General features: G+C 41.7%; 1 protein-coding gene across 1 annotated transcript in view; it reads right to left on the bottom strand.

Annotated features, from left to right (window-relative positions):
• The window catches only part of LOC139348367 (ephrin type-A receptor 5), a 63,081-nt gene that overhangs the window by 18,806 nt on the left and 23,648 nt on the right, over positions 1-20,627 (bottom strand). The window contains exons 4-9 of the mRNA XM_070988384.1: positions 13,067-13,222; positions 12,624-12,962; positions 4,655-4,779; positions 3,415-3,504; positions 3,098-3,167; positions 2,858-2,960 (exon numbers count right to left, since the gene is read on the bottom strand). Of these exons, the coding sequence (XP_070844485.1) occupies positions 2,858-2,960; positions 3,098-3,167; positions 3,415-3,504; positions 4,655-4,779; positions 12,624-12,962; positions 13,067-13,222 (883 nt within the window). The remainder of the gene's footprint in view (positions 1-2,857; positions 2,961-3,097; positions 3,168-3,414; positions 3,505-4,654; positions 4,780-12,623; positions 12,963-13,066; positions 13,223-20,627) is intronic.

Raw genomic sequence — 20,627 nt, 5'->3', positions numbered from 1 at the left:
TTACATTTTTATTTAATGACATATCAGTAAACATTCACAGTAAGACATAAATTGCATCTGCTGTTCAGTTTCAGCTGGTTAATTTACAGTAGCATCATTTGGCAATGATTGCACTAAGTGTGTTGACATAATTTTCCAATTTCTAATACAAGGTGGCACAAATTATAGTGTGCCCTTATGCATTTTATCTTCTGTTTATCTAAACAAAGAGCAAACAGTGACATTTACACTAAACAAGTAAGGGTAACAGACAGAGATGACAGTAAAGGCGCCGCATTTTGGTCCAGACACAGAAAAGCTAATCCTGCCCAACAGAGGGCACGATCACACCTCTATCTAACTGCAACATAAGCTTTTTATTTCCTCATAGGATCTGCTAACTTACCTTTCAAGCTTTACAAAAATATTGCTGAAAATGCTGAAAACTGCCAGCTTTTCAGACATTAGCAAAGGACTGCAGTTTTAAAATACAATTTTCTGAGGAAGCCCTTTTCAACAGCACAGCTCTGACTTTTGGCACAGGAGAGTCTCCCAAAAGAATAAGGGCATATAAGAGAAATTCTTTCAGTCGCTGGCTTACAGCTGCATCCATAACATAGCCGTTTCTCTTATGTTAACATGGCAAGGAGTGTCTGTGTATCCTGTGACGTATCGGCCAAAACCTGCATTCATTTGGTTGCCATGTGGATGTGTGTCTGTGTCAGAGATAATCACAGACAACCCAAATTAACTAGGACTGATTTTAACATGTGACAAAGACACATGGACACACACACAGACACACACTCCAATTAATGTTCTTTTTTTTTGGGTAAATGCTTTAATTTACTTTACTGAATTTGTAAAACCAAGAGTCAACAAAATGTGAGCTTTCCTCATTTTTCCAATCTTGAAGACAAAAAGCTGAAGTGCTTGAACACATCGACAACACACAAACACACACACAGACACACAGGGGTCATGTCCAACTCATTCCCATCATGGCTCTCTGTGGGGCAGCCAGGCTTGGCTGGAGGGGTTTGGTATGGGCAGCTGGATAGTCTGGGGGAGGGGAGTCTGTGTGTGTATGTGTTTTTTACATGTGTGTCTGCCTGAGGGTGTTTAGTTTGCCGGATCTGTTGAGTCAAGGGGTTTGAGCGCGCTCAATGCCCAGTCTGCCCTCCAAACTTCCTGCATGTGTGCGTCTGTGGGTGTGTGTGTGTGTGTTAACCCATGCATACGTGCATCAGCGCATATGTGTGTGTGTCTGCACATGTGTGCCGTGTCTGGATGTCTATGCATGCGTGTTTAGTCTGGAGGGTCATACAGGAGGAGGGGAGAGGAGGCTGTATACAGCGTTTGGAGGGGGTTGTGGTGCTTGTGTCCCAAATCCATCACTGGAAAATTTGGCATTCCTCCATCTCTCCTCCCCCACACGAAACCCGAGCGATCCTCGATCCTCATCCCCGTCCGGCTAAACCAGAAATCCCCACTGTGTCTTTCTGATTTGCTTTTTAATCCTTTAACATCACCAGTGCCCCCACGCTCTGTTCATCTGATCATTCTGTCATAAGACTGTAAATTCACCATCTTTGTGAAAGTAAATGGTGGCTGAATAGTTAAAGGGATTGAGGTGTCAATGGATGAAGGCGCAACAGATCCGAGGATGATGGACGGATCTTAAAATTCACACTTTGAGCCTTGTAACCTTTGTAAAATGGATTTGGACAGATATAGATAGTAATTAACTTCATTAGATACAAATTTCAGGAACATGTTATGAGTTCAAGGTACTTATACAGACAAAAGAGTTTGAGGGACTTTTAAGGACATAAAATCACACAAGGACAAAAGGCGGAACATCTTCTCAAAACCTCTATACAGTATTTTGCTCTTTTCTCTCTCCTCTTTGCATTCGCTTGAGAGCTTTGCTTGCTATATACAGTATTCGCATTTGCATTTTGTGTGTGTGCATGTGCGAAAATTAGATCCAAAAATTGGTTGTTACAATTACAAGACAAGGTTAAATGAAGGTCATTCGAGCCGGAGGCATGCAGATACAACATTAATGTGGCGTGTATTGTGTGGAGTGCTAAAAGCTGATGTGTAACAACATTGTGTCACCAGACTTGAGGAGAATCCACTGGCTTGTGTGCACCGGCCCTGAAGCTCTAACCTAAAAAGCAGCCCTTAATGCTGACCTATCGCAAAACCCAAGCCATCTAACAGTATCTAATCCCATAATGCCCCTTAACGACACAGAAATATCTGGGTCACAAATGAGATTTGATAGTTGTTAGTCAGCAGTAGGTTGTCCTCTCTAAGCTCACTGTACATTCACATACACAGAGACTAGAGCGCTTCACAAAAACTGCAGAAATAAAAATAAAATCTCACACTCTCACTCTCCAAGCTGCTTCTTCCTTCACAATTTCGAGGACAGAATGGTTTTTAAAGAATGCCCTGTCTTTGTAAAAATGTAGTTTGTCAGCAATGTTTACACTCATCATCCAATAATACAATTTACTCCAAAGGTGAGAGGATGAGGAATGTCAGAGCAAACTGGCATAGTTCTCTCATCAATATCTGCCATAAATTCACATCATACAGTCAGAGGCTAAGAAATGTGAACGCCACACATTTTCTACCAGATCAGTGTTTCTGAATATTCCATTTAATAATCCCAATAACATACAACACTTATAATGCAACCTGTTTTGTTCCTATATGTATAACTTCAAGTCAGAATTTTTAACTTCTGACACCACTCTTGCATGGGCATTCAGTATGTTCCTGCATGTGCTTACACCTACACCCATGTCAATATACGCTTTCTTGGGTGTGTTTATGTTTCTTCCAGTGTGTATTCAAGTCTTACCGTCCACTGAGCAGGAATCCAGCGACTACGGCCAGCAGGACCAGAGCCAACGTGATGGCCACCACTACTATGGAAGCCTGAGCACGCTCACTGGTAGCCGTCACTGCCGAAGAAAAGAAGACACAGGTGGCACTCACACAAAAACACGAGGGGCATCTGTTACTGATGCTGCCTACAAAAAGCAGGTTGGAGTCATGCGCAAGTTGAACCTCTCTCTCTCTCTCTCTCAGGTGTACTCACAGTAAGGGCTGGTCTGGAATTCAAAACGCCGGCTGAATGCACCGTAGCCTGCTGAGGTCCTGGCTCGCACCTGTGATGCAACATGTCCAAATAAATCACACCTGCCACACATATCGCATCATATTTTCATGTACTGAATGCATATGTGTTATACATGACTTTGATGCAACCATTCCTTTGTAACTGCCTCTGCATCTACTCATCTCAGATTACACTAAAGTCCTTTTTCACCATTCCTACAGATTTGTATATTCATTTTCTGTCCACACATTATTATTCGTTTATGGTTTTTGGATTTTTCTGAACCCATGTTTGACCTGGAAGATGTAGACTGAAGAGGGCTTCAGGCCTTCCACCACCATCTCAGTCTCCTTGGATTTTATTATAGTGTAACTGGAGTCTTGCTCCTGCAGGAGGAGAAAGGAAGAGGGGGTTATTGTAATCCAGTAATGTGCCTTACATGCATTTTTATAGCCTTGATGGTTATTTTAATTGATCCTGTGCATGTGCATCTCGCCTGCACCCTTTTTTTCCTTATTCTTCCGCTCATTTTAAGGCTAAGCCACCTGTGGTATGTGTGTGAGTGTGAACGCGTGCGTGCATGCATGCGTGGAAGGATCAGTTTCTCAACTGTAACCACATCAGGTTTAAACAAAGCTAAATGCGCCCTCCATTAGCCAGAAGCCATTAGCTAACCGCTGACCACAAACCCCGCTCTGCTCTCCTGCGTACCTTCATTCTGACCTTCCCAGAAAAGCAGACATCAGAAGATGAAAGAGGGAAGAGAGAGGAAGGGCACAGGAACAATGATCTGAAAACAAGCATCACTTTTTCTCTACCCAAGTCTGACTTAAAAAGCGCACACTCAGCTTTAGTGCTGTGAGATGAAAGAGTTGTTCTAAGGTTAAGGCTTTTTCAGTGGCCACTTCAGTAAAAACAAATACTGGATGTGCATCCAGGTGTTTCTCTGGGGGACAATTTGAACAAAGCTGGTTCTGCAAATACAAAACATTAAATGTGTGGAGCACAGGGCTGTTAGAAGAAAGAAAACCTTCGGTGATCAGGGTCATTTTAGTGTTATCACATTCTCAAATGCTTGAAAGACAGTTGTTCAGCAGTTTTACAAGTCTCTTTTACAACCAGGTAACAATGAATATGGTTGGTCTTGTGGGTCTGGTTTTAGCTCAATGCAATGATGTCTCTGGGTATGGAATTTGCATCTGGGTTGACATGACATTGACAAAATAACCATTAAATGATTTGAACTTGTCAATATGTGTTAACTTTAAAAGAGACCTTATAACAAAAAGCTTTATGGGCAGCATTTTGTTTAAAGTTATGCGGTAATTTCCCGTCAATTCTCCTCATAAATCACAAAGCTAAATTATCTGTAGATGCTTGTCAATACATGTGATACAGTAGTACTTCCAGAAATCCAACAAAGGCTCAGCAACATTTATGTAATGTGAGAAAGAAGCCACAGGTAGCCCAAGACCAGTGGACAGAGACATGTAGCTTCATATAAGGAGCAAAAAAGCTATTTCTAGATTCTTTTACCTTTTCAAAGTACTTGATCTCATACTCCAGGATGATGCCGTTGGGGCGATCGGGCTCCGCCCAAGAGAGGCCGATGCTGCTCTTCCCCGTGATACCTTTTCTCACCACGCTGACTGGAGAGGGTGCTGCACACACAAAGACACAAAGACATATGCAATTTCTAACACATTCATTTGCTTGGGAGGTGAAAGTCCAGCAGTTTTAAATGATGAAGTGCATCTCTTCAATTCCAGCATTTAACACGAGTGACATCCTGGTAAACAGTTATCAAATAGCAGAGAAATTGTGACAAAGTTGTAAAATCTGTAGAGTCTTAATCTTTGGTATTCAAATTTATTAGCTTTGACGCAGTCGGTTGAGTTTTAACTGAACCAGAAAGATTATTTCTGGTTCCAAAACAGCTCTGCCTCTGAAAAAATGTTGCAATGAGATTCAAGTGCAAGTGAATATTCTACAAGTGATATATAGACTGTATTTATTTAATCACTCTGGCGGGGTTATACATATTAAAACTCAAAGAAACCACTGGCATATCTGTAAACTCTGCATCTTCAAATTGCCCATATATCGATTATAGTGCTTCATGTCTGAAAAGCTGCAATGCTGCCGCAAGGGAAAACTTTCTTTGGTCTTACAATTCTTTCTGCTTGTTTTTGGCTCTTTTCAAATTTTCCTCTTTTCTTGGTGATTGATTCTGTAAGTTCTGAAGTCAAGTGAGAGTGAGTTTGCATCAGTCATCAAGCCATCCTGTTGTAACCTGAACTGTTGGTCCATTTCTCAGAGGGACAGTTGGGGAGTCTCTGACACATAAAGAGCTTTTCACCAGGCAAAATGCTCCCTCAGGCAACATCCTAATAGTGTGTGTGTGTGTGTGTGTGTGTGTGTGTGTGTGTGTGTGTGCGTGTGTGCGTGTGTGTGTGTGTGAAAGAGAGAGCCTCTGCTGCAAATGCTAAACACCGTTTAGGTTTCAATAGCCTCAGCAGAACTCCACGGGGAATAAATCATCGCAACAAACACAGTAACTGTATACTGAGTGGATGGTCGCACAGAAGTGTTATCTGCAACATCTTAAAAGCCTGAAACCAGAAACCGAATCACACACACTCAATGCTTAAATGGTATAAATGCTGGGGTGCCATGATGGGAGATAAAGCTTCTTTTCCCAGCAGCTTAATGGGTAACAATACACCAAAACCTAAGTATAAATCCTCCGAAAATGGATGCAGTGTGCCATGCTATATTTAATCAAAAGCTGAATGGAAGGTGTCATATCAGGGTGTACAGAGTGTAAAGCCCTCTGGTATGCATACTTATGATTTTGGGTTATATGAATAAATTGGATGAGACATTCCACATATAAAATATATACATTTGAACTAGGGCTGAGGCTGATCATTATTTTTATCATTTATATAAAGAGAGATGATTCATCTGTAAAATACCTTTTCCAATTAACTACTATGAACTACAGCAAATCTAGCAGCAGATCTAGTCATCAGATAATTTCTGCCTCTTCCTTCTGGGCCCCGAGTCTTCTCTTTTCACCAAACACCAAAAACAGCACAGATGCACGTCGCTTACAAATAACACCCAAAGCAGCATTTTAGACCACAGAAGCACCTTTCAACACAATGTGACACCTTTTAGTGCCACGACTCAGCGACTGCGACTAAACAAACAAGTGTTTTCAAATCTGACATAACTGAGAAACGTCAATGCAGTGAGAGAATGGGAGGTGATGGAGGAGAGGAAAGGGGTGGTGAAAGAGGAGGAGGAGGAGGGGGTGGAGGACAAGCGAGGGGGCTGACAAAAAGAAAAAAGCGAGAGATGAAATGAGAGACGTCGAGAGGGAGAGATGGTGAAAGAGTGTCGACAAGGAGCCAGAATCACTTTGATTTTAGCAACAAGGAAGACAGTGGAATCACACTTCCTGGTTTAAGCACTTACAGTGTGTGTGTTACATCTGCTAATGAGCACCTCCAGTACGGTGACGCAAATGAACATGAACTCCTGGCATTTTAATTCACATCTACGACGCCACTTTCTGTTTTCACATCATTGTGCAGCTGTGAAACATGCGACTTCATGAAGAGAAAGGTTAGAAAAAGGTTGTGAAAGCTATTCAGCGGACGAGCGCAGCCCTCCAGTGTAACAACTCCGGCCTCAGATAAGAGCACCGTTATCACCGTGCAGAACATAAGCCTCCGAGACCACTATCTGTCTGAAGCATCAGCAAAATCAATACAGACCTTCAACTATCTGGTTTATTATCCTTTAACTACCCTCAGAGAATGACAGAGAGCGAGATCCAGCAACAGAATGAAAGAGAGATACCAGACAGAGAGAGCGAGAGAAAGAGCGAGAGATGGCTTTCTTATGGTTGTAAAGTAGTCAAGCTGTTCTCATCTAGTCTGTTTTCAAACTTACCCCCCCGTCTTTCTGCTTTATCTCATGCCACCTTTGCAACACTGACAGTCATTTGGCAGTCTGGAACTGATCCGTCATACACATACTGTACTCCCATCAGCTGAGACCTGTACATTTCAGTCACTTAGGAATTCAATTCAAAAGTCATAAAAAGAACACTGAAAGCATGAGACGCCTTCTTGGTCTGAGAGTTTAAGGTGCTGAACGTGAACTGTTTAAAATACAAGATGCTGAATGATTTCTTTCTTTCTTGCTCTCTCTCCCTTTTGCCAATGCTGCTTCTGACCACCAGGGGCAGCACCGAGTGCACTGCTAGCAGTGCTCCAGCTGAGTTTCTTTATTTCTTCATGAATTATAAATGTCTGAGTGATTGAAATGATTAGGTTCCTTTTGATAGCTATCCAGGACCATGCATGTTTTCAGTCAGGGTTATTGGCATCCATACTCTAAATATAAGATGCCTCTTAACCCATAAAATGAAGCCACTATGCTTCCTGGCTTCATATGCATGACCAGCTTCTTACCGACCCGCTCTCAATTCTCATCTCTGCTGATCTACCAAATGTGTCATCTGACTCCTTTAACCTCTTCCACTCTGACCTTGTTTGGGGGGAAATGATAAATTAAAAAGGCTGCAGCCTCTGAACCAACATCACTATATGCATTAATAAGGTGCTGCTAGAGCAGACACTCCCTAAAGTGTGTTACAAACATGTCAGAAACACTCTGGGTGATACAGAAACAGAGCAGAAGATCTTTGAAGCTATTTAACCTTGAAAGATTCTTAAATAAAATATGTTAAGATTGACACTATGGAGCTAAACACAAAATCAACCTCCATCTCAAATTTCAAGAACACAAAATATGAGAATTCTACAGAGTTTTTGCACAAAAAGGTTTCTCACTTTTCATTTAGTTTTTGTTACTATTCCATTTCCGCAGACTATGTGTATGTACCAATATGCACAACTGTAATAGTCGTGATAAATGCAAAAGTCAGATCTAACATTTATGCCTTGCGTTGTAAAATCCATCCAAGTGTCCTGGTTCACAGCGGTTAAAATGATTTTTCGCATGCTGTGTTCAGGCATCTCCGGTGCAGAAATCCATTCAAATGGATGCTGCTTTGTAAACACAAGGTCGCACAGCGATTGTGTTCCATTTCCACTGAAGGGGTGTGACATAACAAGGCGAAAAAACGAAGGAGAGCCAACAAGAACAAGGCGCTGTGTCTTGGCGGAGCGAATCCTCTGACTCAAGTTCAATTCATTTCAGTTTCAATGCAAACACTCGAGTGAGCCCGCTACTTTTACATCTAAGCTTAAAACAAAAGTAAGACACAAGGGCAGAGCACCAGGCTGTGTGCTTATATTTTACCACCCACAAGGCAATGTATCACGATTCATTTGATTAATAGCTTGTAACAGCAAAACAATGTATGGAGGCATTTAGTGTGCAGTTACCAGACAGAGCTCCCACACTGTGAACAACATGAAAAACAAATGGCCAGAAATAAAGACAAAATAGAGCTGAGCTACAACAGAAACTCACTTAATGTGCATATAAAGCTTATTGGCTTAGAAAAGACTGCATTTTCAGTGATTATTTATGATTAATGGCCAATTAGATTTCAAAGCCTGTTTGTTTCTATGATTTGGATGAATGAAGAACACTTTCTCCTCGTCCACATTAAACAGCATGTTTAAACAGCATGTTGACTCCTGTCACTCAAGCCTTCACAGTTTTATACAGAAACCGTGAGTGCATTTCAAAATGATCACTATTGCAAGAACAACTCTATAGTCAGTCCAGTGGTTTATTTTTCTTTTTAAATGGATTTCTACAATTTAATAGCGGCCGCTAGCTCGCTACCTTATCAAAACTATGTGTTGGTGTGAAAGGCAACATCAAAGCAGTGCAAAAATATATGACTTGCATTTTAAAAACTGTTAAGCTGCACCAGATCTCTGAGTGCTTTTGAATGCATACAAGCAGTTATGTCCACCCTCTTTATTCCTTTCCCTCCTGCTTTACAGCGATCTGCCCTTTTCTTATCCTCCCCATGGTTTCTCTTCCGCAGTCGTCCCCTCTACCTCCGTCCTGTTGTTCTGTCCTTCTCTTTCCACCTTCCCTCCTGCCTTTCACCTCTCCTCCTCACGAGTACCCAACACTTTATTATTCAGCAGGGCTTCACAGGGACACTGTGAAATCACCTATTTCACGGATCCCTTATCGAGTGTGACACTTCCCACACATCAAACGGCAGATCCTCTGACTCTTTCTCTCTGTCTCTGACTGTCTGAGTTTCCCTGTCGCCCCCGCTTTTTTTTTTTTTTTTTTTTTTTTTACTTTTGTCTGTGTATCTTGTTTTTGCCTTTTTACCCTCGCAAGCAGAAGCACAGCCAAAGCCCACACACACAACACAGGGAAAAAAAAAAAAAAAGCAGATGCTTACGATGCTGGTCAAAGTGCTCATTGGTTAATTACATCTGCAATACAGAGGCGAGGCTGGATCAGAGGATGCTAAACTGCTCATTACAATTACCTCCGGATTATTGATAAAAACGACTGTTCTGATTACTTTAAGAAATCGCTCGACACAAAGACCTCCAGTGGTTGAATTCCTAACCTTACTGCAGTGACATGACGTCACTGTTGGGTGTGGGTAAAAGGTGCAGCAGTCAGACACAACAAACTTTCAACAAGAAGAGATCAGTGAATGAATGTTCTTCAGCTCGGCGTGAAGGGACGAATTAAGATTAAATCAATTTAGTCTGCTTTAAGTGCCATAGAGCCCTCAACATTATGCTGTTGCTACTTGTGACCCCTCATCACATGTTGCATATGAGTGAGTGGTGAGCAGAGTGATTTACCCTTCGACAGCGTGGCTAGAATTTTTTCACTTTGTGAGTCTATACATGTGTGCGAGTGTGCATGCAGGCGTGCGTGTGGCCATGTATTACTCACATTGTGGGGACATAAATCTGTTTACACAGTCACATTGCGGGGACTCTCCTTCCTTATGGGGGCAAAAATGCACGTCCCCAAAATGTAAATCATGAAATTTTAGGGTGAAGGCTTGGGTTAGCATTACGCAAGTAGTGGTTATGGTTATGGTTAGGACAAATCTCCAGGGAATGAATGTAAGTCTATGTAATGTCCCCAAAAGTGACGAACTGACGAACTGTTGTCCTGGAGACACCTACTGTAGCAGGAAACCACTGAGGTGATTTTCAGTGGCAGGTGTTTACATGTCTGTCTGTCTGTGCGTCTGTTGACAGTCTGTGGACAGATTTGGTCAACACAACCCCGTCACAGCCTTTCACAAAGCTTCACAGGGGCGTATTGAGCTCATAATGAAGGTCAAGTTCGTAGATGTAATCATGTAATAATGACTCCTGTGTCTCATGGATCAGGACGTCAACATGTTGGCAGGCATTGCGGGTGGTGTGATCCCACAGCAAGATGTTTTGTGACCCTTGGAGAGGTCCTGACCCCCCAGGTTGAGAACCACTGATGGAAAAGGTCTGGGTGTGATAGTTTGGTGCACTGAGGGGTCTGACCAATTCCTTGATAATAAATAGAAAAATATAGTATAAGTATACTTATTTAGTACACATCCACAATCATATGTAAATCTTCTGTACCTTGTGTTAATTGAACTGATGCATTTACTTGGTGGAATATCATATTTGCTGTGGAGTTAACTGATGGTTCATCTGAACACTTCAAGCATTTGCATGTGGGCGCGCATGTTTGCACATATGTTCTGCAATCTGTATTCCAGATATTTGGGACAGCTAAACAGAGCTATTGGTACAGCTGTTCAAAAGCTGTCAACCTTCCAGCGCTTCCAGTTTATTATCCTGTAAACGTTATTGTGCTTAGTGCTGCATTATCTCCTGCAACAATCTGACTTACAAATACAGATCATAACATTGTTTTTACCTTATTTTAAAAATCTTTCATTGAAGTGTAATCTAACATCTGAACATAGTCTGCCACTGTTTCACATGTTTTTATTGATATGTGCTGCTTTACTGGTGTGATTAGTGTATTCATCTACTATCAAGAGAAACAAAAACGCGTCTTTGACACATTCATGCCAAAGAGCAGCACATTTTATCTGTCTGTGACTCTACCAGCTACTTGTAATCTAACGTAATCCCTAATCTCCATTTGGTGCAGTGACTGGCCAACTTTAATCCAGCTACAACTCCAATAGAGTGAATGCGAGTTCTGCAGTCTGGTGTAATCCACTCAGTCTGCTGACAGCCACAGTGACAACACAGTTAGAGGGCTGTCAGTACTTCCGGCTGTCAAGCAACTGTCTATCTCTCTCTCCTACACACACACACACACTGTATCCATCCTACTACTACTACCTACTATTACCAGACTGCCAATGGACCATCTGTTCAGCAGACAGGAACAAACATGCGCCTTCAAAACATTGTTTTTTTCTCTAACCATCCCTACAGAGGGAAGTCTTGGGAAGGAGAGCATTAAGCTCACATTTTTCTCATTTCATTATGCTGTGAGCTACCCATTTCATTACAAGCAAATAAAATAAGCTACACAAGCACATACCTCCTGTAAACACATAAATGGGCTCCCAGAGCAGAATTTTAATCTCAGTTTCAAAGGAAAACCAACAAAGCTTTCGATATTTACAGCTATGGGGAGTAGGTGGATTCTTTCATTGTCCAAAATTACACCGATCTTTTATGTTTGGCCACTGTGCTGCTCACTTTAGTGTTGTTGGTTTAGGACCTTGCTCAAACACTCTTAATAATTACACAAATGTTCTAAGCTGCTCTGGCAATGCAGATAATAAAGCATTCCCAGCAGCTACACGAGCAAAACATGATACCAGCTGAAGTTTCTTCTTTGCTCAGAGTTGATCAATAATTGTATTTCCTTGCCTGAATCTAACATGTAAACTTGCAAGTCATCAGCCTGATTCATCATTGTTGATAGGCATGCAGAATAACACCTGCTACCACACAAGAAACCCAATACACAAACAGCCTGCGAATCAAGAGCTTTCATTATGCCTCCAATTCCTGCAAATCATGTTGAAGAAATGTACCGCCTAATTGAGGGGACCAAGCTGCTTTTTCAATGACAAATCTGGATGCAAAAGCAAAAAGCAAGAAAAAAAAAAAAAAAAGCTTTCCACTGTGCAATGTTCCTTCATTCACTGCAGGGATGGTGCATGAGGGAAAATTAATGCAGCGACAGATTTGTTGGACAAATACTGTGATAATTTGATCATCTGGTGTCTTTGTTATAAAACCCACATATTCACGCCTGGAATCCGACACACAGGTTGGTCTGTGGCAGTCTCAATAAGGAGAGAGAAAAAAAAAGAGTCATGGCAAAATGGTGATGATTTCTGTTGGGAAATTCAATGCAAGTTTGAATGCTGTGGAAGGTGGGGGGAAATGACAGCTGTGGTGCTGATTGGAGAACTCATAGGGAGGCTGTGATTGGTAAAAAAGCAAGTATTGACAGTTGTGACAGATCTGGCGCAACGTACCTGCCTGATTGGTCGTCACATTAAGTGACACATACTGCTTGGCGTGGTCTTTGGCCAGCTCCGACACCCCGTTGACAGCCTCCAGCAGGAAGCTGTAGTTGGTGTGTGACTGCAGGTCTGCCACCATCACAGAGGTGTTTGACAGGCCGATGCGGCGTGGCAAAAAGCGTACGTTTGGGCCGCATTCTTCCAAGCCCCTTCCGTCAGGCAAGACCCGTCTGCACAGGATGTTGTAGAGCACATCCTTCCTGCCACCTGTTTCCATGGGGACGGACCACTCCAGGAAGACGCTGGTCTCGTTGACATTGGAAATGGCGTTGCGTGGAGCAGACGGAGGGCCTGAGAGAGACGGAAAGAGGTTAAAGGAAGACAAAAAAATACATGTAGTGATATCGTAGAGGAGTTTAACAGTTGACGTGATATCCAAGAATAATAATCCTCACGTGTGCAGGCCATATTCGGAGGGTCAGAGTCAATCTTATAGTATCCGTCCTCGCAACTGCAAGCAGTGGCTCCTGCCTGCTTTGCCACACTGTGGGGTGGACATTTACTGCAGGCCAGAGATTCCAGCAGCGAGCGGTAAAAGCCTACTCTGCAGACTGGGGGTGGAGAGCATGGGGTGTTTGGGGTTGGATAAAGAAGAGATGAGATGATAAGAGGAGACACACAAATGGGAAAGGGAAGGGGATCATGGGGAGAGAGGGGGAGAAAAAGCAGGACAGCATGGTTAGTTCCTTTGGAAAAAAAAAAAGAGGTCAGCATCAAAACAGTAGAGACATTTCCCTGGGTGGCTGTGGCTGTTTTGAGGTTCCTCATCAGAGATATGACTGTAGTTGCAGAGCTGAAATTAAAAGAAGCATTTTGTTGTCACATTTGTATCTTTTCTTTGTTCCTTCTGAGGTCTGATCTCTTCTCATATCCCTCAAGGGACTTCTTTCATCCAAACGGAGCAACCCTGCTCTCTTCAAGCTTTATTATCTTAACCAAAAAAAAGGGACTTCCCTTCCTGTTCATACCAAGAATTCAATTCAGTGATTTGTGACCAGCAAGAATTCGCTCTCGCATCGGCTGCACAGTGTTGTACCCACCCGGCCCCACGTGTGAAACATATAGGAACAAATACAACAAGCGCAGACATAATCTCTCTTCCTCCCACACAAACAAACAGTCAGACGGTTGATCTAAGTGGGGCAGGTAGACAGCAGGGTGACACACTCAGAATGTTAACACGCAAGAATACATCAGCAACCTCTGTCGCCATGGCTGCGCCCCCAAGCCAACCAATCACTGGTGTATCACTGCATGATTCTCTTCCTGATTTCGCTGTTGCACCAAGACAGATACAAACAGACACATGCAATAGAGGGTGAAATACTAATGGGATATTGGAGCTCTGATAAGCAGAGTTCTATAGATTACTGTCTCCACAGATATTGTGGAGTCGATGACAAATTTCAGTTTCATCTATAGTTGAGGAGAGGAGAGGAGAGGAGAGGAGAGGAGAGGAGGGATGAAGATACAGAGAGAGGAGTACAGGACAGAAGAGAGGAGACGTCTCATCTGTGTCTGTCCTCTAAGGGCTCTATTGTTTTCGCCCATTGTTTCTCAATGTGGCTGTTGTGAGGCCCATTCAGGCTGTAACTGTGATTAAGAACTACATAATTACACTTCAGGTGAGAGGACGGAAAGATAAAGCATATGGGAAGAGGAAATACGGGACGGTAAAAAGGAAATAAGATGGGAGAAGGAAAGAGGGGAGAGGAGGCAGAGAGCCAAGTTTACGAGGGGAGATGGGAGAGAAAAGAGGAGAGAGGATGAGACAAAGGAGGAGTGGGGGGGAGATTTGTGTGTGCGTGTGTGTGTGCGTCAGGCGTTAGGAGGCAGTGGCTCTGATTCCCCTTGACGGAACCTTGGTCCATTGTCATGGAACATTAGGCCTGAAAAATTCTCCCTCTGCCCTGGATCGCTCTTGTGTCTCACCTCTGCCTCACACACACGCATGCACACAAGCACACACACACACACACACACACACACACACACACACACACACACACACACACACACACACACACACACACACCTTTGTCTTTGTGGTATTGTAAGGACAACAGTCCAGAACATGCAAACTGGGAACCACGATTTCTGAGCACTGTACAACACTGAAAACACACATACACACACAGACACGCACACACGCACACACACACACACACAGGAAGCTTTTCAGAAAATGTTTTTGGCATGTTAGATGCCACACATACCCTAATTACGAGTTGAGGTTCACACACATTGCTTTTGAGGTATTCACAAGCTTGGCCTAGTTTTGAAAGAGCAGATAGCAGTACTGTACAGCTGACAATTCATGCTCAATAGAGCGCAGACAGTAACGTATGCCTTTAGGGCTTCTTTCATTCAGATGTGAAAAGATGGCTTATGTCTGCTGTCCTTACATTTCGACTTATTTTGTTCAAGGGCTAAATGCAAAAGAGAATGGTCCATACCTGTTGTGTTGATGCTTACTTACTGACTAAATATACAGTTTGTATCGCATTTCATTCTGACTTCATTTTACTGTGTTGCAGCCTGACGACGTACAACCTTAACGCCTTCTACACGCGTGCGTGAGCGTAATGTGAAGAAGGACGCAGCATTCAGGGCAGTAGGACACACCTGATCCTTTGTCTGCTTCAGCCCTGTTGCCACGAACACATTTATGATTGCATACAGATTTATAGCCATCGTCTGGAGTCTAGCTCTCCTTGACTTCATCCTCCAAACCCCCATGGCCAAATCAATAAAAACGGGGTGGCAGCTCATTTCACATATACAGACGCACAGGCACAGAATGAAGCAGACGGAAGAGCACAGAAGAAGCAGCAAGAAAAAAATAAAAGTCTTGAAAAATAAAAACCCCTTTGAGCATATTAATAATTTGATACTATGTTCAGCTATTATGCCAGTATGACTATGATTATTTCTATTTATTTTTGGCGCCAAGCTCTCACCGCCTGGTGTGTCTGTGCGGCGCTCCCCAAAGATCACCTGTCAATCAAACAGTATGCTGTGGGCACAGTGTGGTACTATGATGACTCCTTATTTGGATTTCCTGTTGATTGAGTTTTGAGTTCCAGTAGATTTTTTTTTTTGTCTATTGCCCACATTGGTTGTAAGCTGTCACAGCTGAGAATAACTACAGTACTTTGTTTTTCTATGTAGACATTTGCATACAGATTATGAGACATATACTGAAAATGTGGTGTCAAAGATTATACGTGTGTTGATTAAATTAAAATAATGCATTTCCTTTCCTTGAAAGTTGCAAATGATTATGAGAATGATATAAACATTTGCAATTAAAATGTGCAAAGTGGCGTGAAAAAAAAAAAAAAAAAATCCATTGCATGCCACTATAGTGAAAGTCAATTCCAGTTGACTAACAAGCAGCAACAGTGGGGATGTTAAGGTATTTATTATCATTAATTCTAGCTCATTTCCATTTAGGATAAATAGATTATCCATGCTCCATACAGGAAAATGCATGTGGAAATTAATTGAAAGCATGTATTGTTAGACATGACTTGACAGATTGACTGCAAATGACTACATAAATATAAAATGCACAATTTCGACTGTTTTTGCTTAATTATGTGCCGAAGGATTTACCTCTCCAAGGGGGCACAACAAATGCACAATCAATTCAACAGGGGGCATAAATGTCAGGGCAGATAGCTGAAGCCTGAAAGTGGGATAAAGCGATTAAAATGCCACAGAGAGTGAAGAAGAACATGTATGTTAAGTGTGTGAAGAACAAAGCCTTTAAGCCCTTAGTGTGGCTGTTAGGACGAGCGCAAAACAAGCAATTCGACTAAATATTAAGTGGCAACTGGATCAATTTACATGTGACTTAGTGATTGCTCCTTTCATTTAAATTCTAATCACTATCCATTACTGTGACAAGAAGCTATTGAAAATGATCGGCAATCGGCAAGTGACAGACCTATTTACCCTCGATCAGTGGCAAAAACGTACAATGCACCAAAATTATTTGAAGAAACTAGAAATTTTGTGCATGAAACAGTTAACACAGGCAATCTTTAGTTTAGAGCCATCATCAGGTCTTAATTTTCACATGTCCAGTGTCTTTGTTCCTGATAGGAAAACCTGCAAGTAACTACAAAATGATATTCCCTATATGTTGCGCTTTGTTAGCAAATGTCTGCATGCTAACGGGCCAAATCCAAGTTAACATGGCAAACGTAACCTGCGAAACATCAACATGATAGCATTGTTATTGTGCGTATGTTTGCATTCTGATGTTAGCATTTATAGCTGGACACACAAAGCACAGTGGTAATGGAGCCAGCAGGGTGCGTGCAGACTATTGGTTGGTTGGCTTGGTTGGTATGGTTTAAAGATTAAACAATGAGCTGTCTCCGTTTCCTCTCAAAAAGCATATAATATGGAACATATGGTCAAATATGACCTCTTGACAGGGAAATGGACTTTCCCATTTTAAGTCACGTAAACTGTAGTTTTTAGTAAAACGTGAACTGTATTTAAAGTATTTGTAATGGATGCTGTATCCCTAAAATAAAGATCATATGTCCAGATTCTTGAAAATACCTCCACTGTCATATTTTACCTTGTTGATCTGTAGCTTGATACTAACTGTATGTACATTCTTTAGGTGAAATTTTAAAACAATCCATTTTTGTCTGAGACTATTTTCTTAAGTTAATTGAATCCAATCACCTCTTAATTATTTATCTTGGTCGACGTCCTACAATGAAAAATCTCCAGTTGCAAGGACAGGCAGGCTGTTGGATCAGGTGCTCTACTTGTTTAAATGTCTTGAGGGGACACACCCACTCATACTCATACATACGCATAAATCTTTATACACGCACAGACACACATACACTTCCTGTGGTGAGATTAGTGATGGTCATGGCTGGCTGACTGAAATGGCTCATTCCTCATTGTGAATGCAATCTGAATAGACTGCGTTGGTGGTATTAGTGTGTGTGAGTGTGTGTGTGTTGCCCTTGGGCAAGCTGTCTTTCTGATGCCACGCAGCTCTTAATGCACAGCACAAAGGGTAATAGGTAATTAATATGCAATACACACTAATGTGCCTGTATGCATTTGTGTGTGTGTGCGCTTGCGTGTGTGAGGTTAATACGTAATTAATATGCATCACATACTGGCATCCCAGGCAATTAAGGATCCAGCGCTGTCCGTTGATGCTTCTTAACGAGCGTCCTCTTTAATTGGAAACATTTCATTGTAAACATGTTGATTTATATGACTGGCTGTCATTTGGTGGGATTAGAGGGAGTAAAGTGATGAAGGCAGAAGGAAGGAGGCATACTCGAAGGGGGAAGGGGATGTAAAACTGAAGTTAAAGTCAAGGGCCCCATACTGTGTATCAGCACTGCACTGGATTTAAATTCATTTATGTGGGTATGAAATATTCAAATCCATTCCTAAAACACATGAAAAGTACTCACTATGTATCATTATATAATAATATTGTGAGTTATTGCCTTATTACTTATGCCACGACATGTAAGCAGCATTTTAAAGCTGAAGCTGGTTAAAATGAAACTAATCTGAACTATGTAGATTGTCTTAGGTTGTGTTTTGTACTAAGTGCTGCAGAGATGTCCTGGCCTATACATCGGGTTGTACATGTAAATAACACACAATACACACACAAATAACACAGCATCATGATTGTTAGAGTTTTTTCAGTGAAAATGATAATTGAGATGAAAAAAGTGATCATTCCCACTAATCGTGTATCAAATCACAATTATAATATCTGTCAAAATAATCGCAATGTGGCCTAAAAAGTACAATATTTTCATCTGACTGCAGTGGTGTAGACGTACAGTACAAAGCAGCATAATATGGACATACAAAAGGAGAATGCAGGTTCCTCAAAATTGCACTTAGTTATATTACTTGAGTAACTTTTCTTGCTTCCACAACAGAATAGCAAACAGAACTTCGCAATCAGGCAAAATAAGAGCAAGAAGCCAAATGGCTCCCATTATGTGTCGCACGTGACATCCACTTATATCTCCATCTGTCCTGAAACTCTTCCAACTGTGTCCGCATTCAACAGGGTTGACATAAAAGTAAACTTTTACACAAGAAACACAAAAATGGTAAGGCTGAACTTCGATACAATGCCTATGCTATTAACAGATACGATTGTGAACTAATAAACCAGGCACGGAAACACAGTAAATATCCTCTTCCTGTATTTGTCCCACAGCGAGCTACTGGTCGAAGGAACGTAAACACAGCATGTGTGTGCCTATTTGTGTGTGTGCATGAGTAAGAGTGTCATACCTCCACAAATTATTATTGTATCACTGTGTTTGCGTGCATGGCTCTGCGTGTGTGCATATAGATGTGGCGAAGCATGATCACTTTTGTGTACGCCTGTGTGTGAACACAAACACAGCCAGATGATAATACCATAATAATATACAATCAAGTCAATGGGGTTTTCCGGTCTGTTGGATGGCAGAAAAGGTCATTGTTCAGCACCCATTTATTCTCACAATCAGGCCACCGGCAGAAAGCAAGAGGTCCAGCAGGTCACAATAGCTTTCAAACATAAACCAAATTATTGCCCCAGTCAAAGTCGAGTAGGGGAGATCGCAAATTAGCAATCCATCATAATGATAAATCAAGTGTCAAGTTATGCTGACCAGATGTGTTGGGAAATAATTCATCCAAATGCATAACACTGATGCCAGACAACATATTACATTACTATTTCAGAATTAAGCTGACACTCATTTACTTGAAAAAAGGCTCACTAGCAATAGACCAACGACTGAGAACAAAAATTGCAAGCACCCACAGATTAAGGGTACAAGGGTCGGGATCTCAGTGCCATTATAATGCTCCTGAGACACGTGATCTCAGCAAAAGGTGGAGGCCTACTGGACCGGACAAACATGAGAAATGCATGTGCACGAATATAACATTTCCTATGGCCTATTTAAATACAAGTGTGCAGACTATTTGTAAATGCACTCACCAAATGCATGGTGATGCTGTATTGTATATACTTTGATTCCACTGTCAGGAAAAATGTTTTGATGTATTTCTTTTTTCAGTCAGCCAGATGGACATTTACAGGTTTTATATTACAATATTGTGCTTCCAGTGCTCATCTACATTAGACATGTATAGCCAGGATCAATGCTTGGATATCTTATACAATGGTTGCATATGCTCAAATTGTCCTGAAGGAGCAAAACAAACAGCTTTTTCCTAAAGTGACGACAGTGCCAGTAAGAAAATGTATATATATGTATAAATGCATAGTTTAACTAATCCCGTTATCTGCAGCATTAGAGATGAGATTGAGCTTCAGAAATTCATCTCCTTCCCGCTTTCATTTCATAGCATTTACCAGAGTGCATGTGTATCAAATTCAACATCACCTCTTTACAGACTTCTAGAGAAAGTGCAAGGAAAAAACATGTAACTGCTGCAAAACTGTGAATGTTGTGTAAACTGTATCATTTGATAACTCATCAGCTGACCTACATGCATCAGAAGAGTCCATAACTACCAGTCTAACCAGTCCTACAAGCCACTGCTGACTGGGACTCTGGAGACAACCAGGCTTTCATGGAAAGAAGCCAGGACTGCTGAATGAAGCATTTTATGAATATTTCACCAACTGCAGGAATGTGTGTGTCTACGTGTGTGTGTGTGTGTGCTCTTGTATCGTTCTGAGGACACAGTGGCTGGCCTGCATTTCTTTCAGGAGGTGTTTGAGGGTTTAAGTTAGAATTAGGTTTAGGTCAAGGTTAGGCACATCATTATGCAGGTTAGGGTTAGGGTTAGGGGCAATGTGCTGTGACAACTGGCTCCTCGCAAGTAGTGAAAAAAAACAAAACATGTGAATGTGTGTGCATGTCAGCAGGGGGAAGGGTAAAAGGGAGGAAGCACTTCTGGGAAAGTCAGTTT

Source organism: Chaetodon trifascialis, chromosome 20 (assembly GCF_039877785.1).
Source record: "Chaetodon trifascialis isolate fChaTrf1 chromosome 20, fChaTrf1.hap1, whole genome shotgun sequence".
Lineage (NCBI taxonomy): Eukaryota > Metazoa > Chordata > Actinopteri > Chaetodontiformes > Chaetodontidae > Chaetodon > Chaetodon trifascialis.
This window is presented reverse-complemented; position numbering and strand designations above follow the sequence as displayed.